General features: G+C 35.0%; 1 protein-coding gene across 13 annotated transcripts in view; it reads left to right on the forward strand.

Annotated features, from left to right (window-relative positions):
* NfI (Nuclear factor I) overlaps positions 1 to 25,821 on the forward strand; it is a 50,666-nt gene that overhangs the window by 19,000 nt on the left and 5,845 nt on the right. For 2 of the 13 annotated variants that reach the window (XM_053763041.2, XM_053763050.1), the window contains exons 2-12: positions 16,535 to 16,690; positions 17,223 to 17,414; positions 17,767 to 17,974; positions 19,319 to 19,390; positions 20,857 to 20,952; positions 21,766 to 21,933; positions 23,074 to 23,178; positions 23,651 to 23,766; positions 24,258 to 24,363; positions 24,780 to 24,952; positions 25,249 to 25,385. In XM_053763041.2, coding sequence (XP_053619016.1) covers positions 16,535 to 16,690; positions 17,223 to 17,414; positions 17,767 to 17,974; positions 19,319 to 19,390; positions 20,857 to 20,952; positions 21,766 to 21,933; positions 23,074 to 23,178; positions 23,651 to 23,766; positions 24,258 to 24,363; positions 24,780 to 24,952; positions 25,249 to 25,385 — 1,529 coding nt within the window. The remainder of the gene's footprint in view (positions 1 to 16,534; positions 16,691 to 17,222; positions 17,415 to 17,766; positions 17,975 to 19,318; positions 19,391 to 20,856; positions 20,953 to 21,765; positions 21,934 to 23,073; positions 23,179 to 23,650; positions 23,767 to 24,257; positions 24,364 to 24,779; positions 24,953 to 25,248; positions 25,386 to 25,821) is intronic. The other 11 variants (XM_053763042.2, XM_053763045.2, XM_053763044.2 and 8 more) reach the window with 11 other exon arrangements.

Genomic DNA, 25,821 nt, shown 5'->3' on the forward strand with positions numbered 1-25,821 from the left:
CACTTAAGCAGAGGGTCGTGACTTTTAAATTTTTCCAGTTATTTGCAAGTTATTGTCCACGCCGCCGTTTTATAGTGAAAAAATAAAAACATATCTTACTAGTCTAGAGTCTCTCCTCGAAGCTCGGAGTCCGCTAAATAGAAAATAGGCGATATCATCATTCCCAAAGAGGGTTGACGTCAGGCAGGCAGCTGGTTCTAAAGTTCAAGTGATTTCTTTTACGCAAGAGCCTTAGAATGTGACAGCCGGTAATGATACAGCGCAAACACGAAGTCGTAAAAATCTTGTGTACAATTTATTTTCCAGTTATTAGCAAACTTGGATTTTATTTACTTGGGATCGAAACGTTAGGATCTTCTAAAATAGGTGGTCTTCTAAAATATTTATGTTTTTGTTCACTAACTTCGTTATGACTAACTACTAAATTAATTCCTAATTACTTAATACCGTTACAACATTTTTTTTAAATTTCACGGCTCCATCGTTCGCCAAAACGATGATTTTGCCAACGTCAAGGTTGTGATTGACACGGAATATTATCATGTTATAATATATATATCATTATTGAGACACAGTTCAGTGTGTAACCTAAAATAATAAGAATATAGAAGTCACATAGCAAGAATTGACATTGAACATTCAAAAGTCAAAACCTCAAACATTTGGGTGTGTTCCAGTGTTGCTATTCGTAATAACAGTAGTAGAATCTGCCTGACTCCAGCAGCGGCGTAGCGTGAGCCATTGTTGCCCGGGGTTGTATCATAATTTGCTGCCCTTTCAAGACTTGATGTTACGACGCGTAGGTTTCTAGAACTCGCGTGGGATGGAAACGATATGAATAGATAATGGATAGTACAAAATATAGTATGTGGAGCGGGATAAAATGTTATCGGTATTGAACGGGACGGACATTAAATGTATGCATGTTGGTATAATGTTGTAATTTTGGTCATTTCAGCACTAAAGTAATTTTAGCTTATTGGTTTCTAAACGGATGGCTAAATACTTGTAAATTTGTCTGACTTACCTACTCCAAATTTGTATTTTTCCACGTGTGACAGGATCTGTAGTGTGCGCGTGTAACAGGCCTACAGCACTTCGTGTACTATGAAAAATTACAGAAAAAACCACGATTGTTGAATGAAATTGCCTTAAATGTTTATTTTATTTTGTTTGTGGTTATAGCGGCAACAGAAATAAATCATCCGTAAAATTTCAAGTAACTATCACGGTTCATGAGACACATCTTGGTGGCAGATGGACGGACAGCAGAGCCTAATTGAGTCCCGTTTTACCCTTCGAGTATGGAACATTAAAAACGTCAATTTTGTCGCCCTCCTATCGATGGCGCTCAGGGCAGTCCGCCCCGACGCTACGCCGCTGAACCTCAGCCGGATAAGTCGACCGTCTCGCCTCCACAGATGACATTTAACTGGTATTACATGCAAATTTCGGGATCTAGGATCCGGGATTACCCGGCCGTAATCCCATGAGTTAACACTGTAGGCTTATGGCAAGATATCGACGCCGTGTGACTTAGTGGTATTGCACTATTTATTGTGCCGTGGGTTATGTCGAATAGTAGTTTGGTCTGTGCAATTTAGTTGTTGACTTGGCACGTCTTCGACGGAGTAGAGATATATCTTAGACACAAGTAATGCGCCTAGGAGTATCCTTAGATATTATAAAACAATTTTGTCGCGTCTGTCTGTTCTTAAATTGTGAAATTACGGCATGGAAGATAGTTATTGAAGGCAATACGTCGTTCGTTATTCAATACAAGAAGTGGAAAAATGTTTAGCCACATTATACGACACGATATCTTTATAAAATACGTGATCGAAGGAAAAATTGAAGCTAAGGGAAAAGCCAAGAAGAGCATTCTTTTTCATCTTCTTCTTGTAGTCTCTTCCCATTACTGGAGCAGTTCTGCAAACTTCTCCCTTTCCATCACCAGGCGAAACAGGCGTTCCACTCTGTTAATTCCAGACCACTCTCTTATGTTTCTCAGCCATGTTTTCTTACGGGAGACGTAAGCAGGACTTTTGCCTACTATTTTGCCCATGATAATAAGTTGAAACAGCTGATATCGGTCATGCCGCGAAACATGTCCCAGATATGCAACTTGGTGCTTTTTAACGGTTTGCATGAAGAAGAGCATTCATATATGAAACAAAAAACAAAATATGTATATATATTTTTCCTTTCATAATATGTTTCAGTATACCTTTTGACCATGTACTTTATTGTGTACTTACATTGTTATATTACTGATAAAAAATTATACATAAATTTATATTTAAAAAATGGTAAGCCCTTCTGGCATAATAGGGACCAACACTGTTTGAATGAGTTTCTTTCGGCATTTCTTCTCAGCAGTGGTCGTTCCGAAATGCTTGTAGTTTGTAGCTTTGGTAAACATGATTTAATTTAGAATATGACGTGAAAAAGTGCCTGTGAAGGCCTAATTTCTGAATAAATGATTTGATTTTGATTTCAAGGTAAAAGTCGTGTCGAATAAACATGATTGTTTGTAATTACCTGTACAACTAATCTATTTTATGTTGTAATATCTATATTATATAAAACTCTTACGTTACTGAGTGACTGACTGACAACGTACAGCCGAAACTACTGGCCGTAGAAAGCTGAAATTTGGTGTGTAGCTTCCTAGGACAGTGTAGGGGAGCACTAAGAAGGGATTTCCTGAAATTCCCACGGGAAACGGATTTTTTATCACATACGATGTTGTGTGTGTGTGGGCAAATTAATATAATTATCTAAATACATTAATATAATTATCTAAATATCTGATCATTACACTACATTATATACTCGTATGTATGTAAAGTAGCAATAATAATTTTGATTTTTATTGACGAGGTGATACTCAAACCTGTATGTATTTATCGTAATTCCATCGCCTAGATCATTTGGCATCAAAAGGATCTTAAGAACAATGAGTTGCAAACACTATATTTGTCAAAGTCGGTTAATTCGTAAATTATTCACATCGAGTCTAATAAAGGCTACGATTAATAAATAATGTATAACACCTGTACAAATTGTAGAGAGCATAGAACTTTACATAACCAAGTGCATAAGTAAAGACATATATATTCCATCATAATTATCAAGTCTATTTCCCATGGGGGTAGGCAGAGACTAGGGATTTATAGACAGATAGGCCACGGTTCTGACAAACCTTCAGTTCAGTTCAGTTCCTCTCTTCCTCGTCACTTTATTTATGCATGTTCGCCAATTATGTGTGCAATAAAACATATCATTCAAAAATCTTTTCAGTCTGACTTGGAGTGATTCTCCAATGAATCCTATTAATATTATAAATGCGAAAGTTTGGGAGTACGTGTGTATGTATGTTTGTTCTCTTTCACGAAAAATCTACTGGACGGGTTGTTATGAAATTTGTTACACGGGTAGAATATAACCTGGAATAACACATAGGGCACTTTTTATCCCGAAATTCCCACGGGAGCGAAGCCCCGGGGCGCAGCTAGTATAAGATGATTTTTTTGTTGTTTATGATTTCATTTCTTTTGCATTTCGTGAACAAAATTGTTCTTTTTAAAGAAATAGTGTGAGACAAGAGTAACAAATACATTTCTCAGTCTATCGTTGTCTAATGCCGGCAACACAATATCGCCGAACTCAGACAGATACCGACACCAATGGCCAAACATTGCTGCAAACAGAGCTGTGTGAAAAATCAGCAAAGTTTGGCGAAGTGATCCACGAAAGTGTGACACCTATAGTCGGCATAAATAAAAGTTCAAATGGACAATTCGGCTCTTCTGTCAAAAACGGGTCGTCTCTTCTATACCTTCCATATTTTGATAGGATAATCCGCGAAGGGCCGGCGCCAGACATACTGTCCATCTAAACTTATATCAGTGTCGATCATAGATCTAGTGAAAACATTTGGAATTCGACGCGTACGCAGTACGGGAATTCCTAAATACATATCTAACGTATCCGCTTCGGTAACTTATGAACTACTTAGCTGTTGCCCGCGGCTTCGCCCGCGTTGATGTCCGGGATGAAAGGTACCCGTGTGTGATTCTCCGTACTTCAAACTATATGTAGGCATGGGAAATTTCAAGATTGGGCGTGAATATGTAACAAACAAACAAATAAACATACAAACTTACTTTCGCATTTATAATATTAGTTAGGATTAGGATATGAATGATTTTTTTAATTCCTGATTTTTCACTATTTCTCTCTTTCTTTCATCCGAGCACTAACCCGGTTGTTTTCTTAGCTATAAGGCGCCGGAGCAAAGGATCCGCTATCCTATTTCTTCTTCTTCTCTTAGCACTGTCGCAATTTGGTGTCGTCAATAAGTGTCTGGGAATTTATTTCAGATAATTTTAGATTTAGATTTTATTTTCCAGTAAATAATAGATTTTTTCCATATTACATTAGATTTTTTTCTGAAATAAAAATTCTTATTTTAGAACTGATTATCTAGAACTTCGTTTATATACATATTTTAAAATTATGACGCAACATATGTTACGAAACATGCTTAGGTAATGACATAAATATTATTATATAAACATTTAAATTTTTTATGTGTATGACTAAGCTTACGTATACGCGTTAAAAAAATTATAAATGGCGTTAAAGTTAAGGAGGTCATTAGGAAAGCTCGGCGGAAGTTAACAGGCCGAAATTTCCAAAGAAAAGTTTTATAGAGTTTGGCAATAAAATAACTAAAGATTTGCATAACGTGTCTCTGAATCGAGGCGCATGGCTGTTAAGTGGGAACTTTACACATTAATTTTGAAGAGACTGCCTCAAATGAAATATGATTGGTGCAAAAAAAACCTTCTTTTACGAGTTAAAACTGATAATATTTAAAGTATTAAATGAATATACTTAAAACCTATAATGTCATTATAAACAACATTTTGATTCAAAATAGTATTTTTTAACGTACAGTGAAAAACATTGTTTGTTGTTTTTAATTTATAAGTAGTTTTTAGTTTCAATTAATATAATTTTGTGTTCTTATTGTTAATTCTATTTTGTGAATAAATTTAAATGATCTCAACAAAAATATCATTTGGTAGATTAGGTGCGGATAATGTAATAAACTGGATTTTGACTTATGACGCCAATAAATAAATGTCTTTTTCCATCGAATAGAAAAAAATAATGAGAAGAAGTAGTCCAGTAGAAGATGCATTCTGCAAGTGACCATTGGGAATCACCGGGAATAATTTTGTGAAAAAGACATTTCGCGACTGCTAGCCATAAGTCGCAAAATGTTTTTTTTCTTTATTGAATATATAAGAATATAATAAAAAAAAACAAAAACAAATCCTTGTTACGCAACACAACAATAGCACGGCCATTACCCGATTAGCATAACATCGACGTCAAAGCCTACCATTGTAAAAAAAAAAAGTTGACCCACGTGATCGGAATTTTAGTTGCATATTTGCAAATAAATTGTGCAGGTGCAACGGCCGCCACTCACCTTGTGTTACGTATAAGGAATAAGAAATGAGTGCATCGCTTGTAAAGGGCAAGCAAACGTGGGATTTTCCAGTTTCCTTGATGTTTTAGGTTAGGTCCTGGTGAAATTCTAGTGAACGAGACAGAGAAAGCTATATACTCTGTTCTATCTTCCATTTCGCTCTTACGAAAAAGAGATGCGCCTGTTAGAAGTACACATTGTCCTTCATAACACTTTGTATATTAGCCAGATTGGGAAGGAAAGTTGTATGTTGTATATTATTACTTGCGGCACAATAATTTGTATGTTAGGACCAGCTTGGGTCATACATGTCACACATCGAGGAACATGTCACAAAACGAATGAATCATTTCCCCCATATTCGACAACCTTGTCAGCATGACATGGTTGTTGTGTCGTGACATTGTCACGTCACTAATGTCAGATGCCATCTGTGTGGCTTATTTAGTAACCAGTTGATTTGGGTGTCAGTTTAATAAAGACTCGTGATTTGTATACATTTTTTTCTCGCGTTGAACACTGGAAAATTCCTCATGGATATTTTGGAAATGGGGCCCAGGTCGTGGGGTATACATATTTAATCTTGAACCAATATTTACGCCACTGCAAAGGGAGTTGCTTTCATCGTTGTATATTTCCAGATTCGGAGCTTTGACGCCATGGTCAATGTAAAGAAGTAAACCTAATAATTTTGGTCCTGGCCAAACGGTCTTACTACCTATTTTAATTTAGAGAAAATTTCTATTCATCCTTAATTTTTCTTTCCTTCTTCAAAGCCAGTACTAGTTCCCGTCGAAATGTTGGTATAAAGAGTACCGTATATCTTTTCATCCAGGTCATATACTTCCCTTGCACCAGATTTTATAACAAATTAAGTAAATGGAACTGGGACACAGACGGGCGGCTAATTGGCGGGCTAGGAAATTGACAAGCTGTGACATGGGACGTCGATCGACTAGACAAACTGTTTATGACACGTGCTGATTCGAATTGAAGTCTCTCTCACTCTCATCCTAGTGTGTTCTTACATTCTTAGATGTAACGCCTCAAGGCCAAGGGTTTGCTTGGAAATTAAACCTTCAATTTTTTTAATATTCGCGTATGGTTTTACTACCACCTGCCTTTAACCCTTTGTGCCGTACTTATGCCTTCATTAAAGTGTGTTCTCTGTTACATTCTCAGCTGTGACGTTTCAAAGCCCGGATATCGATTAGAAAGTAATAGAAATAACGTAAACGTAAATAACTTTGGGGATGTTATTCTTGTATATCAACTGCCAAAGCTTTTGACTCTCATGATCACGTACGACATCCACGGACTGATATAAAGGGGTCATATTCTAGGTCGGAACCACACGTCACAAATAGCGCTTACGGTTACGGTTAATTATGAAACGAAAACCGACCTGTTTTCACACAGTTTTCACACTTCAAAATAACGCACCGACCAACAGACCACCTTTTATTATATAAGAAAACAAAATCTCTTTGACTGTCCACACTGAAAAGTAGTTTTATCGTAAAGTTTCCCTAACCTTGGAGGTTATAATCACCGAGTTGAGAGGGTGCCAAATAAAATATTACTAGGGAGGGCTCGAATCACAAGTTATGATTCATAAAGTTTCGGTGCACTGATTGGACAGCCAATTTGTATTATAGGAAGCGCGATCGTGCCCTGTTAAGATAGATGGGTTTTTCTCGAAACTTCTAGAAGTTTCCAATGTAAAGTTTTGGTAATAGGATTGTAGATTCAGAATGGCTATTAAGTATTATATAATTTTGTAGTTACTTTCCTATTTACTTTTATGTATGTCTTTTTCTTGTGTCACCATGTACGTTATTATATAAATAAAATACATTTTCGAGGGCTACGCTTGATTTTATAGTTGACCTCTTTTGGGGTTCTAAGTAATTTTTGCGTATTGTTTTTAGTTGTATTTAAAATATTCTTTGGTATTAAATAATATTGTTATGTTATCTGTGACCTTGAATGGTTGTTCAAGTGTAGTTAGACATTAGTCTTGTATGGGTTTTGAAGATGTACAGCGACCTATAGTGGATGGGTTTGGCGTGATGTGATTGGTCGAAATAACGGAATATATGATTGGCTGAGATATTAGGAGGCAGCATTGTTATTACTGTGAAAAAGTCGACGTTTCAACGAGGATCTTAGACTAAATGCATACAAAATTTCATAAAAATCGGTCCAGCCGTTTAGCCATGAAAGCGGAACAGTCAAACTGACTTTCGCATTTAATATTAGTATGGAAGTATGGATACCCATAATCGGTAAAACGTGTAGGTTTGATTTATTTTAACACCAATATATGTAGTAATTTTTTTAACCCCCGACGCAAAAATAGGGGTGTTATAAGTTTGACAACTAAGTGTGTCTGTCTGTCTATCTGTCTGTCTGTGTACGTGGCACCGCAGCTCATTAATGGGTGAAACGATTTAGATATGTTTGATCAAAATCGGTTCAGCCGTTCAAAAGTTATAGCGAAATGAATATTGACAGTCGGGTTTTTTTTATTGGTCTAACAAATAAACTATGTTGCTAACAATGTCTTTTCTTCTAATTCAAATTCAAAATTCTTTATTCAATTTAGGATGATATACATCACTTATTGACGTCGAAAAAATTACTTATACTAAGTCTACTGCCGGCTTCCAAAGCGCAGGTGAAGAAGAAGCGGCGCAACAAACTTCACCGCAGCCTTTTCTCCAAGGACGTCAATTAACAAATATAGGTCTTATACATATATTAAAAATTAGGAGGACGAATTTACATTTACGCATTATGATCTCTTTAGTCATGTCGCGTGCGCGCTGGCATGATTTCTATTTCTTTCATTCTAAATTCAAAATTTTAAATTATTGTTCCATTTGATATTTTGAAATCACATTTTGACTCATTCATTGCCATAACGATATCGGCACGTACCACACGTACGCTGTAATAATAAAATATGTATATAATAAAATATCTTAAATTATTTATAGACCCTTGAAGGGTCTGTATTTTATTTATTAATTATATTATTATATAACTGTCTGCCTTTGCCTATTCCTACCCCAACCCTACCTGAGATTACCCTACCACCTAACAATATTATTATTAAAAATGTCAAAATTTGAATGAATAAATAAAATAAAAGTTGTATTTCCAAAAAAGTAGTAGAAAAGAACCAAAAAAGAGTAGAAAAAAGTAGTATATACATATATATATATATATATTCAATAATTTTAATGATAATTTTAATAAAGCTAAATGTACAAAATGTACGTAATAATGTCATAAATCATAATACATATGTTACGAGGATACTGCACCATGCTTGGGCCTGAACACAACACAGTCTTATGCATTAATATTTTGTGTGCGTTAGAAGATGGAACAAGGGCTTTGAATAAACAATTTTCCAGATTATCATTATCATTGAAACTGAACGGTTTGATCTCAGCCGTACCTAGCTACGGCTAGAAGGTCGATCTGACTGCATACGAGTGGGGTGTGGTCTCAATATCAGCACGCTCACCATCAACGTTTACGCAACGATTCCAATGAAGCCCAGTTCAATTTACGAACCTAAAAATAATCGCATTCATGCTAAAAATTAACTCGTATTTAGTAGGAATTTGCGATGCAGATCTGATAGATAGATAGATAGATAGATAAACTCTTTATTGCAGCATTCACAAAGGAGTTATAAGTTACAACAAGATATTCAAACATAACATAAACATTAGTGCAAATGCGGATTTATCGATAATCCAATTTCTTCCAGCCAACCTTTGGGTGGAAAGAGAAACAAGTAAATTAATAGTTGTAATAATTAAACGTAACTTTAATTTATTATTTGCAGTATTTCGTTGTTAATGCTTGTGCAAAAATATGTTGTTTTTTTTAATATATTTTTTAATCATTAATTCAATACTAGATTAAAGACATACACAAAGTGGTATTTGAAATTTTGAAACAAATCATTGTTGTAATCTAATACGAAGGGTTTAATATAGTACTTTGTGTTTTGACGTCAAAGTTGACTGGTGCAACACAAGTTTGCGTAAAGAAATAAATGAATACTGACTGCCGTACGATCCCACTATACCCGCTGTCACTGAGGCCACGCCTTTAGTTCTTGAAACTATTTTCTATTTCTGCACAGAGTTCAGCTGTTGCCAGTCTTCAGCGGGGAAGGATATAAATACGTCGTACAGGGAAGACAAACCTTTTCGCATTAGCGTGCCATTTTATTTTATTTTTGAAAAGACCATATGAATAAATTAAAATAAGCCTATATTGTTGTTTTCGATGTTTACACTTCAGTACTTTCTTAAATCGGTTTTTCTTCTCGCAGCTTGTGTTTCGGCATAAGCCTCCTGTAGACTCTTCATGAGGCCATATACGTGCTATCAAATAAATGCGACTTTGTGACTATTAGGAAAATTATAATAAAAAAAATGCTCGCTATAATTAACTTGTTAACACGGGTTTATGAATAATAATTTTCAATTTCTTACCAAAAATTTGGGCTCAAAATCAATATTGATAAGATGCACCCGTGGCTTCGCTCCCGTGGGAATTTTGATATAAAATATAGCCTATACCAATCTTGGATAATGTAACTTTCTAATGGTGAAAGAATTTTTGAAATCGGTTCGGTAGTTAAGGAGATTACCCCCTTCCAACATACAAACTCACAAACGCTTATTTCTTTATAATAATATTTAGATAATTCTGTTCGCGTCAGCCCGTCACAATATACCTACAATTAAAAAAAAAGTGCTTTTATCTTAGTGGATTTCGTATTCGGTGACGTGCCAGAAATATTGTGTGCCATTAGTTCGCCATTGCTGTCCAGTACATTTTGTGGATGGTCATAAAATTACACTATGTCGGCAATAAAATTGGTTTTTCTGGGACCTGATTTATTGATCTCTATGTCACGATTTCCTTTGCGGTATCAGCTGGATAAATTAAATATTCTTTCAATTTCATCTGTTGGATATTATAACGAGTTTTTCCGGAATTCTCCTCGTCGAATCTATTATATATTTTGCACAGTAAATTAAAAAAAAATCAGCGTAAATATGGTAATATTTAAACCAATCATTTATATCATTATCAAAATTTCAGCTTTCTATAAAATGTCCAATTTATTTTTGCATAGTAAAATTATATAACAAACTTTAAGGTGGAATGCTGTAAAGTATCATGTGACGTACCGCCTAATCGAATATTCCAACTATTCTGAATATTATTTACCACTAATTGTAAGAGTTATGCAAACTGTATTCTCATTTCAGTTTATCCCTTGATCATAAACGAAAAGTGATAGAAAACTTATGGTAAAATCCTGTTAGGATATATAGTTTGCATCGAATATGACAATTCTAAAACTTAAACCTGTTTTATTGCAGTAACTGTGTGGTACAAGGATAGATGGCACATACAATACAATAGTTTCAACCCTTACAGGCGTGCAATATTAGCGTTAAGTTAGACTTATAATACATTGTTAGTTAGACATGTAGATCTTGTCGTTTCAAGATTAAAAGATTATACGTTATAATCGAATCATGTGTGATTTGTCAGGGTAGCAAGTGGAATGTTGTGTACTTTATAGGAAACAGATGTCAGGACTTAATCTTAACGGAAAATTGGACTTTACTCCTTACAAAAAATTCGTCGTCACAAAATTGGACTTTACAGCTCAGGGTGGGAAGCCTTTCTTTAAAGTGCAGCTTACAAAGCTTATAAAAAGTTTATACAATGGAGAGTAGGAATTCGTAAACAAGTCTGCACATTTTCAACATACTGATATTGGTGAATGCAATGCAGCGTGCATTGCGTTTGCCTATTATACCATAAAAAATAAAAAAAAGGCGGAGAACGGAAGAAATTCCGGTTAAAATGTAACTGATTGGCTTTGTTAGACCGGTTAAGAAGGTTTTTATTGTCATAATTATACGGACGAATTAGACTCTTGTGATAATAATATAAGTTTATCATAGAATCTAAATTCTTTTCAACATTGTTGCAAGTTCTTCTTATATAATGACCTACACAAATCCACAGCGTTTAAGTCCACAAAATCTACGACGTTGTTCACAAATGACTGCTTTATTGCAAACGTTAACTGCAATGTTATTGATACATTGTAATGACATTAGAATTATGCCAAAACATTCCTGAGGCTTAGCGCACTCGGGAAATAGACAGATTCCGGGACACGTAGCCCAATGCATGTAATCTGAATAATAAGACAATGCCAGAAGAATGTATTAATTTCTAATACAAACATGTCGAAAGCTGTACAATATTGAGACGATGCAAGTTTGTAAATTCAAAGAAACTTGACACATGAATTCCGTACGCAGCCAGACTAACTACCTAAATGCATATAATCGAACATGTTAGCATTCCGTTTACAATAGAATTTATTGTAAAATTACGTGCATTGTCCTTTAAACGAATTCTCTGCTACGTGTACCTGTTGCGCGCCAAAACTGGCGCGTGGCAAGATGGCTGCCGCGATGCGTGATAACTTTTTTTCAGCGTCTTTCCGCGTGAGCCGTGTTTTAGGCCAGTACTCCTGTGTGACGTAGGCGACCCAGTTAGGTACGCCAACGGATGCCACGGCCAAGTACAGGGCATCCCCAATGAACCAGCGCCAATATCTATAAAATAAATTGGACGCCACGAAATAAAGACAGAAAAAATATAATAATGAAGGAAACGTCACCGCAATGGCGATTGCCGCCAAAATTTTCAGGGTGAACGCACTCCAGTGTTTTTGGCATGGTCCGAACGTTGGATATCGTCCTAATAGTTTGTTTGATTCGATAAGGTGTTCTGGTTTTATTAGTTCATGGGATCAAAGCTATTGTTTGTAAACAAGTCATTAGATATCCTAATACGTAAGTAGTAGGTACTATCTCATTATCATAAGACCTTTAAAATCATGTGTAATAGATGTTCCCATCTTGCACCGAATGTTGACTCAGCGAGCACGTGTCCAACTTTATCCAGCGTTCAGTTCTTGGAATTCCACGTAACTTCATAACCCGGAATCCCGCCGATTCCGGAGTGATATCATCAAAACACACGATTTCACTATGATCCCGTACCTTTGCCAACAATCTTACTATTCAGCATTTGTTGTTCTTATATTTGCCAAATTTTGCACCTTATCGCGAGCATTGTGATATTTTTACGACGCCATTTTTATATTTCTCGTTCGCGCGCTTTTTGGCCGCCTTTCCAATATGGCGCTTGTTTGTTTTCACTGCTGCATTTTTATCTCTTTTGGTTAAATGTGCGGACTATGTTTCAGAGGCGAGTGAAATAGGAGTATCTGCATTTTAGCCTGTTGTTTTCATATTAGGAGTGGGACGAGCAGTTGCAGTATGCTTAATCTGCTGCAATTTGTCTAGACTGTTTATGTTTGACTACTGAATTTGTTTAATTTCTTTCTGTAAGTTGTTTGCTTATGGAACAAGATATTTCTCTAAAGATGTGTTATAAATTGTAGTCGTGTAGGTTATGTGTAGGGTTTTGTGTTATTGTTATCATCAATTGTTTTAAGTTATTAAAGTGCGCCAAGGACATACTGAAAATCATTTCTTATTTTAAAGCTTATGGTCTCAAAACATATATTTTTTACTATAGTTTACTATGAAAATAGTTTCAATAATACTGTTTTATTGCGCCGCACAACTTCTATGTTTTCGTAATTATTAAGTAGCTGAGAGATTATGTTTTTCTTATTAAGTTCATCATTTGTTTTTATCGATATTTTCCTTACAACAAAGTTAGTTTAAGTTATTAATTGTGCGTTGTTCTGATTTGTTGACATGACTTGAAGCTCAATATAAATTTCTAGTGGTCCAATATAACCAGTATAATTTTATCATCATGTACAATATAAAATTTTCCAAGGTTCCCATAAAAATAGGCGTTCTGGCGCCATCTAGAAATAGCGATCCAATCATCGTGTAGTTTACGGAACCGCCAGAATCACGCCAGGAGATTCCGTGACGTCACAGGGTCCTGTATGCCAACAGGCTTGGCAGAGCGTGCGTCTGCGGATGCAGCCAAGACTTGTTGTGACGGGACTTGGGATTGGCAATGTAGGAGCTGAAGTTTGTAAACTGTAGACTAATAGATGTGGTGTTCATGATACTGACAGCATGGTTGATAAAGGTCTTATACTACAAAACGATGTGTAGCGTGGAAAAGTCGCTAGTATTATTATGGGAACTTTAGAGCCGGGGGAACTGTTGGCTTTACTTTAAGGGGCGGCCCTATTTATATAATATTTTTGACGAACCTTGTTGCGGACATTTCAAATAGATATGTTCGAGATTGACTAAGAATGTAGCGTATATATTCTTGCCTTTTTATTGACGAAGCGTGTTGTGGATTTTTTTGTATTATATTTTTCGTAATGAAAATCTAATTGGTAGGGAAAGTTACTTATCTCAACTAAATAACCCAATAACCGTCAGGTCACGTGTTATAAATTATTTTTTTTTTACGTGTTATCAGTATCTTTTGATTCTTAGTGGTTAATGGATTTAGGAAGTATTCAACTTTAGAAACCATTATGTAGTGAGGTGTTTGACGAAGAAATTTATTTGTACGTGAATTTTTTCTTGAGGAAATTAACATTTTAACATGAATTTATGAAAATCTTGTTATAAAACTAGTATGTTTTGTAATATGTCGGGATAGTAATCCTTACATATTACAAAGTCATCTGCCGCGTCCGCCTGTCTGTCTGTCTGTTCGCGATAAATTCAAAAACTACAGCAAGGATTTTCATACGGTTTTCACCAATAGATAGTGTGGTTCATGCTGAAGGTTTAGTTTTATGAATTCATTATGTTTTTACCCGAGCGAAGCCGGGACGGGCCGCTATTTAATAACAAAGCAAGTGAAGCTCCGGTATACGCGACCTCTTTCACGATTCATGCAAATTAATTTTTACATTATGTCATGTCAGAAAGAATATTTAATGTCATTCAGTGCACGTACCCCGAACAAATGCTGTATTGTGATGCGTTGAATCATAATATTAAACATGCAAATGTGTCGATGTGATTTATTAGATGTGGGCAAACGAAACTGTTTGTTTATAAAGGTTTTCGTATTCCAGAAAGCGAGTTTTCGCTCAATACCTATCTCTGTTTATGATGGAAAAACGTTAAATATTCTAGTTGCTTCTCCTCCTTGTAAAAGTCGATCAAAGGCATGATTATCTTTAGAACAAGCGATAAACTAGAGAATCTTCGCATAGGCGATGGTCACAGACTTCTTGAGGTTAATTATATAAGTCTGTGGCGAAATAAAAATCAAATCATGCATTCAGAAATCAGGCCTGCACAGGGACTTTTTCACATCATATTCTAATTTAAATTATATTTACCAAAGCTACAAACTGCAAGGCGAAGGCACATTGTTAATAGTTATGTTTTTATTTTGATTTCTAACCAGTTTGAAATAATTTATCAGTCTTAATTTCGTAAGGAACTTCCCTACGATTAACAAATCTTACAATACAATATTATATTACATTTCTGTGGAAAACATCAGGTTTCATTCCAACCATTCAGCCTCGAACGTAGGTTTTGCATTTCAGTCATCGACCTTCAACTGATAGTCAACATGCTACATCAGTATCCTCCATAAAACCTCTCAATCCTCTGTCTTCTCCGTCCAAGAAAACAACGTGTTACGCTTATAGCGAATCTGTCACCCAAATGTATTTATACTATCTTCTGCTTGCCTCGTCACCTGGCCCAAACGCATCTATAACTGTTCGTCTACTGATATTTACAATCTCGGAATGCTGCCAACTTTCTGACCTTGAGAAGTTTATTCTTACGTCAAATTATTCCCATACACTGCTAATGACATGATCCATTGATGTCCTACATTAATTCTTTTTGATAATTTATTATTGCGTGATTTGTAACAATAGAACAATAATCTTTGCATCGTCAGGATCTGATGTATTGTATCTATGTGACATAACTTTTGAGTGTCAAATTTGATCTGCAGTAAGAACCTAGGCACATAAAAAGGTCGGGTGAGTTACACGATTTAAAACTTAAGACTTGGTGAACAGATTTACACGAAGTTACTAATATTCACAGGTTAGAATTATAACCTCAATACAACGCCGGGTACTTATATACCGAAGTACGACGTGTCGAAGATAAATGTAAAAAATATAAGTAAACAATTATGAACGGTTTTACAGTAACGTCCATTTTTGATTGTGTTTTTCATATACTTATTCTAAACATCCATTTTCATTATTTGATGTATCAATATATTTTGTTTTCTTCATAAAACGGCATTTTTGAAAGTTGTACGTATGTCTGTTCGTATGAATATTGGTAAGAAGAATATATGGACGGTGCATAATAATGAAAAGCATGAATGTAATATTTAGTTTTGAAGTATTTATGTTTGTTTGTATATACGAAAGATGGTCTGGTTTGTTTAAACTGTTTGTTATATATTTGTGTTTATTTGCGAACGCTTTGGGTGTTATATTGCACTTTGTTATCGATGTATAATCTGTATATAAATAATTAACCTACTTTAATACTTCAATATATGTTTAGATATAGATCAATAACGATGTAGTTATAGGATTTGTTTTATATTTCTACTGGAAAACGAAATTTAATACTAAAATCCTTTAGCATTACCATGCTAGTTTCATCAAATTGAAAATATATTATGATGGCCACAAACACAAAATGGTAATTGCTATATTTTTTTGAGGTTTCTTGAATATCAATGATGATTAGTGTATTTAAAAAGTTATGTTCTTTATACGTATATATTTTCAATTTCGAATACTAATATTGACATTAGAAATTTACTATTGCAAAATGTTATTAATTGGAATAATATTTTATAGTTCCACGTTGGGCGCCAGTTTAGTATAACATTTAATTTTGAGGTTATGTTGTTGTCTAATTGTGTGCGATCGTTTGAATGTTTCAGGACGAGTTCCATCCATTCATAGAGGCCCTAATGCCCTTTGTAAAGTCCTTTTCCTACACGTGGTTCAATTTACAAGCGGCCAAACGGAAATACTACAAAAAACATGAGAAGCGCATGAGTCTTGAGGAGGAACGGCATACAAAATATGAGTTACAGGTGAGGTAAAAGTTACGTGTCCTCTATTATCTACTGTTTTGACATGTGTGTCAAAAAGTTCTTCAGTTTTATTATATCTACTTGATTGTATATTTGTTTGAACGCGTTAACAACTATTGGTCTGATTTAGAAAAAATGTTTTGTGTTATATCTTATTTGAAGAAAGCTGAAGGCTGTCGAAATTTCAAGGGGAAAGAAGCGTTTTCGCGGGGCGTAGCTAGCGAATGTATAGATAATTTTTCATACATCTGGGCTTCACTTTATTATTAATTCTTCCTAATTTAGGTACTTTTTAAAGATTATATAATAGCTTAATTTAATAGAATCTTTCAAAAGTACATATTTTGACTAATGATGATGGAGCTATTCTACAAATGGTCTGAAATCGTAGTAGTTTTTGACAATTATTATTCAAATCAGAATATGATGTGAAAAATTACCAGTGAAGGTCTAATTTCCTTGGCTTTGGATTGGAAAATCTCGAATATTATTTTTTATTTTCACTGACATTTTTAAACTTGGAACGTTCCAGAACGAAAAGGCGGAAGTGAAACAGAAATGGGCGTCAAGGCTTCTAGGCAAGCTCCGCAAAGACATCACTCAGGACTGTCGCGAGGACTTCGTATTGAGCATCACAGGCAAACGACCAGCCGTGTGCGTGCTCTCCAACCCGGACCAGAAGGGGAAGATGAGGAGGATAGACTGCCTTAGACAGGCTGACAAGGTGAAGAAAAAAAATAATTAAAAGTTAGCTATATTGCACATAATTTAAAAAATATATATATACTTGGTCGTAAGTCCACACTGTATATATATACGCCATATACATTTTCATATGACATACAGACGCCATATGGCATTTTCTACCAGTCAACCATAAATCAACAATCGATTGTATCAGTCAACCATAAGAACAAACAGATATAGAATTGTGGTGCATAAATAAAAAACTGATTCACCGAATATAAAGGAAATATCATTTAACTTTGTTTTGTGCACGTCAAAACTGACAAGAGCTCATCGTAATCTAACCTAATCTAATTAGTTTCTTACCCCGAAATCTATTTCAATTTCAGGTGTGGCGGCTAGACCTAGTGATGGTAATCTTATTCAAAGCCATCCCACTAGAGAGTACAGATGGCGAACGCCTAGAGAAACACCCTGAGTGCACCCAGCCTGGTCTCTGCGTCAACCCGTACCACATCAACGTCTCTGTCAGGGAGCTGGACCTGTATCTCGCTAATTTCATCAACAGCTATGGTAATGGGAGCGACGGTCTGCCAGGTCTCTCGCTCAGTTATGTCTGATGCTTTGTCTTTTTGGAGAAAGGAATGACGATGTTAAATTGTAAAGAGCAGATCAATTGTGCTGTAATCGCTACAAGAAGGATAACAACCTGTTTGATAAATTTGAATGATAAATCTACAAAACGTAACAAACTAGAAATGTATAGTGAATATTCCAATGACAAGAGCTTTATTCTACGAAAAAAAAATAGGACAGAGAAACTTAGGAACATAAAGCTAAAAATATACCATTTACTTGGTGCATGATAGAAATTGGTATACAAAATACCGGCTCTGGCTGAGAAAAAGAAACTGTAAGAAAATAATATTAATCCACAAGTTAATATTATTACAAGAAAGGCATATGCACAATGGTGAACTTTTTCATATTAGACAGTCAATCGCTAGTAGTTTGACATATACAATATAGTGACAGATTAGCTAAGGCTTTATTAAGTTTAGATAACAAAATTATAACATGTGCAATGTAAAAAAGTACATACTTCTATGTCATAAGGAATTGGTGAGATCTATTCTAGTGAAAATCTTGAAGAATTCTCAATGCAAAATGATCTATTAGAAAATATAGTTTCATTTTGGATCATAACTTTAATATTAAGTTTATTAGAATTGCGTTCTGTATCGTCATTCCTTTCTTATAGTTTTTCGTTGCAAAAAAATATATGATTAAATTTATTGAACTACTAACTATTTCAAAGCCAATTTTGAATTTTTTTTCTTTTTTATTAATGTGTCTGTATTGTTGCCATATTGAAAATTGTATTAATAAGAATGATTTTTGTAATAGTAATTGCTTTTTAACGGGTTTTTATAACTTAAACTAGATTTGGCTCATTTTTTTAATCAATAATTTTACCATTAATTACCTATCAACAGAAATTGCAACCAATAAAATTTAACATTGTTTCTTTCAAAGAATATTCTTTTAAAACAGGTTCAGTTTCCATTCGATTCCAGAATTTTTATCTCATTTTCTTCGAAATTATAATTAACTATATTTAATTAACTAAATTGAATACCTTTGGCCTTGTCTAACCCGTAAGGGGTAAAATCTCGATAATGCATCTTAAAATGTCTTAAAATGGCAGATACCACAGACTTATGTGATTAACCTGCAGAAACATTACTGAAATATGAAAGAACTGGTCTCGTCTAAGAAGTTCGTAACTTTATTAAAACATATGATATTGACAAAGAAAAATTTCAAGTCAACACTATCACACAAAACAAAAACAAATATCAACCAAAATTGCTAGCATTTTCTAAGGATCTTATTAATTTTCCTGCTGTAATACCCCATAACATAGTCGATATGTTTCAGATATCCTAAGCGGGTCGCTCTCACCTCACACTCCTAGAGAGAAAGAGAACGAACACGAGGCAAAGAACAAAGGTAACAGGCCTGGAGCACAGGCCGAGATGGGTTTTGTCTGGCTGTGTAGCAATGTCCTCAATTTTTGAGATTTTATAAGCTTTTGGTATGTTTGCTAGGGTGGAATATTGCAACCCAATTTTGGCAAATTGAGCTGTGATGTTATCTACACTTTTAGTTTGGATGACATTGCATTATTATGATATGCATGACCTGAAGGTGTATCCAGGTTCGGAGTCCGAAGAGGGAACACCTCGCCTGTTGAAGCTCAAATTAGTGCTTATAAACTGGGGTCAATGTTTGCTTTTGAAATTACTCAATTGAAAATCGACCGTTAAAAAATTTCGACATTACCTTTAAATATACTTGTGTAATTTATATCCAATATAGACATATTTTTACCTATTTGACCGTAATTTTTAGTATAATATAATGTCGTTTATTTATGTGATCACGTTCGTCAATTACTAGAAGCAAAACTTAGATCAACTTTTCATAGTCAACATCATCGTCATCTCCCAAATTTGGTTAAATGTTATATTATACTTACAGAGAGCGAAGATTATATATTATCAAACTAGCTAAGACAGAACCCATTGGATCCCTTTGATTGGTGTCGCACAAAATTGTGAAATTGATGATTTTTTTTTTATTCTACTTCTGGAAATGCCGTTAATCCCATTGGCTTGCACTCACCACTTTCATGCTTATTGGTTCCAAATTATTTGAGATGTAATGTTTGGTCGTTGTTTGTTTGGATTTTGTATCTGTAGTCGGTGTTCTTTCTCTTTTACTCTTTTTATATATTTGTCTGAAAAATTATCGACGTTTTTCTATTATTGTTTGTATTACACGCTTTTAATTGTAATGCCCGTCAACACGTTGAAGTATTTTTAAATTTGTTAGTGGGGCGGCAAGTTTTATTAATTACGAGAATATAGAAATAAATAATAGAAAAATGTCGATTATAATGTAAGATTTATTTATTTTATAAGTGTTTTCATTATTCTATTGATGTTGTGGCTTCACATACTTCATCACTGTAAATGTTGTAGCAACGTTTTTTGTCACAAATCTAATTTTTAAATAAAATTATACAGCCTTAGGAGCGAAGCACAAAAACACATAACAAGACAATGTGTGTATCTCTTCTAGATTGTCCAGTACGTTTTAGAAATCAGCACTAACCTTTTTAAGTTTAGTAATATTGGGTGTAAATCTAAGCGAGTTCGTTCCACTTTCATTATTATTATCTTTGCCTTTTACGCTTTTCGAAAAAGTAATTACTTACAGTCTGATCATGTAATTAGTAGGTATTCCATACATGCAATAATTTCATGAGTCTGACTCAAGCGCAGGCAGATAAACGTACCCAAAAACATTTACACCCAATAACCTCCAATATATGGGTTCCGTCTCCATAGTTTGTTTACAGAGATGACAGTAGTGTACCTAGAGAATTGTTTAACGTCTGAACTTGATTTCAGGCTATAGCCACAATCCGTACAATGGAGTAATATGCAACGATATTATTTTAGCAACTGGTGTCTTCTCTTCGAAGGAACTATGGAAGTTGTCTAAAGGTACGTTTGATTGCCTGCCAAATACCGAATTATGCCCGACAGACTGGATAAACTCCCATGCAGATTGGAGATAAGATAAGATCTTACTAAAGTATTGATTCATTATCATTCTGCTTGGCATAAATCGGTCACATGCTTACTAGTCCATTCAAAATACGTGCACAAGTATTGCATTTTTCTTTTCTTCATGATGACGTGCCGCCATTTGTAAAGGAGCTTCTTTATCTATCTCTTAAATTTTCTTTATCGATTCTGATGTCATCTGCTTATTTGGAAGTTTAAAATTAATAATAAATAGTTAACTTATCTTACTTTACACATTGTCTCCCTTTTTGATGTCTCAAAATCCTACTAATATTTGAGTGTTTAAGGATGATTTTAAAAAGTTTGTGAGGATGTATTATTTGTTACTCGTCCACGCAAATTTTACAGGACAGATTGTTATGAAATTTGGTATATGGGTAGAATATAACCTGGAATAATACATAAAAACTTTTCATCCCAAAATTCCTAATGCGCAGCTATTATATTGTGTATTCTGTCTTTCGTCTGCGTTTGCCTGTTAGGTTGAAAGAACTTTATTCTCATAAGAAATTACATTTCACTTAAAATGAGATAACTAATTACTAAAATAAGTAATGCAAAATTAATTTTAAGTGCTAGTCGCGATGTGTTAGTTAACTCATCCCACTTCTTACGTTAGTAAGAAGTGGGATGCGTTTACATTTTAAGTTTACATTTTAGGGTGCCTTATGGAGAATAATCCAGTGATGTTATTCTCTAAATTTTAATTATTTCCCAAAACATTTTCAGCGTCAATCCTCCAAGAAACGGGGTCGGAGTCGCCGAGCGGGTCGGGAGGGGGCATCAAGCTGGAGTCCGGGTATTACTGCACGGGATACAACAGCCCCGCGCCCCCCACCTTCGACCCCCCCGCGGAAAGGGCCACCCCCTCAGCCATGCTTGTTGGACAGTGCTTTAGTGAGTATATTTTATACCATTTTGGAGTATATAGTGGAGGCGTGTGGAAGCCATACTTGGTTGTTTTAAACAATAATTAATAAATAATGTTCATTTGCTCTTAATTATAAAGGTTAGTTTGTTGTATAGACAACGAGAAACAGAAATATAATTATAGCATAATATTTTTTAAACTGAATAATGAAAATCTCGCTCTAATCTTTAAATCGAATTTTTTAATGGAATAGTATGGAGATATTCAAATTGTATTGATGCTTTATACGACAAGTTACATCGCGACACGTCACATAAACTAAATAAAATTCAGCTCAGGTATTTTTGGCCAGACCTATTTAAAATAAAACAATTGCTATCACATCACATCACAATGATTCAAATTAGGATTATTATAAAAACAATTGTACTACGCGCGACTCCGCAATCGAGATCCGTATGCATCGCACGTGTATATCTAAATATAAATCGAGTCAGTGAACCTGCGCCTGCGACGCGTGGGTGTTTTTTATATTATTTTAAACTTAGAATGGGGTTAAAATTAATTTGGATTTGTAATAACATCGTAAATTACGATGTTTTTGTGACGTGTCCAGTTCAGCTCAAAGTTATGTTCGATCAAAGATCATATAATAAAAGCAATTATACACAAAACGTAGAAAAAAAAAGATTTTATGATAACGAGTGTTTTAACATAAAATTGACGTGAGTTTTTTTTTCGCCATTTTTTATCAGCAGTCATTCCAAAGTATTCGTAGTTAAACTGGTAAAGGATATTCCAAGAGTTTGTCACATTTATTTAAAACTGTTACTCGCAGCTCGGACGGTGGTAGCCTATGTTTGACTTTGAGTCATTAATATATTCATCCCAGATTTGATCAAAATTGGCCTAGCGGTGTAGCTTTGAAAGCGAGACAGACAGACTTTCGCATTTGTAATATTAGTATGTAGCTTACTGTATTGCAAGGTTAGGTATCCCATCCTCGCACGTAACTGTACATCACAACCACATTTCTGATTCTCCACCATTGTAGCTAAATAGAAATAGTTAATGTCCCGCCATGAACTCATATCACTGTAGTGGGGAGGAAGTGTGAAGAGCAATTAACATCGATTTTTACTTTTTCTTTTTAAAATTTGTTTCAGGCATCCCACACAGTTCAGCCGGGCTGACAGCAGCGCAGGCGCCACTTGTACCTTCAAATACCATTTTTTACCAGCATCCACCACCCACCGACACACATCCTACGGGTAATTTTGTGTCTAAATCAAAATCATTTATTCAGAAATTAGGTCTTCACAGGCACATTTTCATGTCATATTCTAAATTAAATGATGTTTACAAACTGCTAGCATTTCGGAACGACCACTGCTGAGAAGAAATGCCGAAAGAAACTAATTCAAACAGTGTTGGTCCCTATCATGCCAGAAGGGCTTACCATTTTTTAAATATAAATTTATGTATAATTTTTTATCAGTAATATGACAATAAAGTACATGTCTCGATCCATATTAAATTATCTGGATGAAAGTTCACAAATGAAAATAAAAAATACATTATAAAAAGATGAACGTAGTGCATAATAACACAATAACAATAACATCATAATATATAGGGTCCTCACATGACCTTTGCTTCGGATATGAGACAGGAATGCCTTTTCAAACAAGTACTTAAATACCTATTGTTTTGCTTTGGGAGTAATATTTTTTTCTTCACCAGCAACCGAAGCGTTAAGTCAGCACACGACAGCGAAGTACGACGGCGCGCCTCAGGACTCTCTCGGTGACTTCGTTACGTTTGTGTGTCAGGAACCGACGGAAGTTCAGCAACTACAGGTGTGTTACATTATTTTAAACTAGCTCATGCCTGCAGCTCGGCACGTAGCCTATACAAAAACAATATTTTCGGCTTAAAAACGATTTGTGTTAGTACTTTTATTCTACTCGAGATTTGGTAGTTTTTATGAAATGCATATGTTTGATTAAAACTCACCATTGGTCTTGAAATATATGTCGCATTAATAATATTAGTTTGTATAACGGCGTACGGCTTCAGTTTTGGAGGTTAAATGATAGGCACACCATGGATTTAATAAGTACTTCGGAGTACCTACTAATTCCACGAGGCACACATATTTTTATGGGCTTAAAATGATCATGTATTTTAGGGAACGTATATCATTATATCTATACATGTGTTGCCTCAAAAGTTTGAAGACCACGGTTTCGATTTTGAAGACCACAGTCAAATCTTAATAACTTTAAGTAGGTACTTTTTAATTTTGCGTGATTCTAACATATATTTTAATATTAATTTTTGTTTCTAGGTCCACAGTCTATCTAGAAGTCCAAAGCCTTACTTCAGCAGTTCAATGTTGCCGCCGCCGCCTCTACCGCCGATGGCCAGACCTGTGGCTATCATCAGATCTACAGGTAATTGTAACTATTTGTTTAATGTTTTCATATCATTCAGATTGTTAACTGTCTGTCCTTTTTAGTTTTTGGAGTCACGTGTTATGTTGCGATCACCTTTTTATCTAGAATTCAAAATAGGCATTTTTTACATATTTTTTATTTAACTTTTTATTTATGTTTTAATTTTAACCGGTGGACTATAAATGAGATTTTATTATTTATTGTATTTCATAGTTATTATTATATCTAGATGTCGTTCATAAATATTGTCATTGTAATGATAGTTGAGGAAATCCGTATATCACAAAGAATTTTTTTACTTGAAACCATTACCCACGAATATGTAAGAAAATGTAGATCATCATCATGTTTTGCTACTTTCAGCCTTGTTAACAGAGTTGAATGATTCATTCAGCTCTTTCTTTCTGCTTTAGTATTCAATGAAGAATATTTTGCAGCGAGTGAGATGAGTGGTGGTTGTGGGTCACCGTCGTCTCCGGAGGTCAGGTCTCCCCCCACGTCTCCCAGACGTCGCTCGCCGCATTACAGGACGGAATGTCATCCGCCTATCTCACACTTCAATCACTTCCATTCACAACCACAGCAGGTAAATTGAAAATATTGCATATTTTATGCATTTTAATGAGAAATATGCATGAGCGTAATGCCTGCCTAAACGCAAAAGTTAATGCTAAAGGGGTTAAAGCACTGAAAAGCGACTATGAGGATGCCTCTTTAGTCGTCGTTGTCAAATTGTCTCAAAATATATCTCCATCTACATATCAAGCTTACTTACACCATACTTAGGGAACAGTCAGTCAGAAAATATGATCCGATTATTCTATGATTGGATTATATTGTGTATGACTGAAGTTACTTATCGATTCGCTTCTTTTTTCCCAGGTGTTCAGTTACGGGTCGTTAGGCGGCGTGGGCCTGGGCGGGGGCGTGAGCGGCGTCGGGGCGGGCGGCGGCGGCGTGTCTCCTCCTGGCGGCCTGGGGCTGTATGCGCCAAGGGCTTCTACTAGGGCACCACCTAGGTCAGATTTGTGTCTATATTTTTATTAGAATTAAAGGAATCGCCAAGTATTGATTGATGACTTCGACAGTCATAAAGTTGACAAAATGGCAAAATATGCATGATCCGATTTAAAATTTACAACTAAATTACCATAGAATTGATTAAAAAAGAAGCTATGTAAGAGAACGATAAGCGTCATATTAATCCACCTTGTAGTTAATATGAAAGTAGTCCTTGTAGTATAGCCGGAGTAATAAAGATGTCATCTAGATAAATTATGAGGTTGTAAGTTTATATTATTCAGTTGTAAATACTAAATAGTGTGGATTATTTCGAGTATAATAAACCAAATAATAAATATTATGGAGTAATCATGATGATTGATGAGTTTATTTGAATTGAATTAAATGTTATGGCTATTGACGCCATTAGCTTAAAAGCTTTGAATAAATTGA

Source organism: Plodia interpunctella, chromosome 23 (assembly GCF_027563975.2).
Source record: "Plodia interpunctella isolate USDA-ARS_2022_Savannah chromosome 23, ilPloInte3.2, whole genome shotgun sequence".
NCBI lineage: Eukaryota > Metazoa > Arthropoda > Insecta > Lepidoptera > Pyralidae > Plodia > Plodia interpunctella.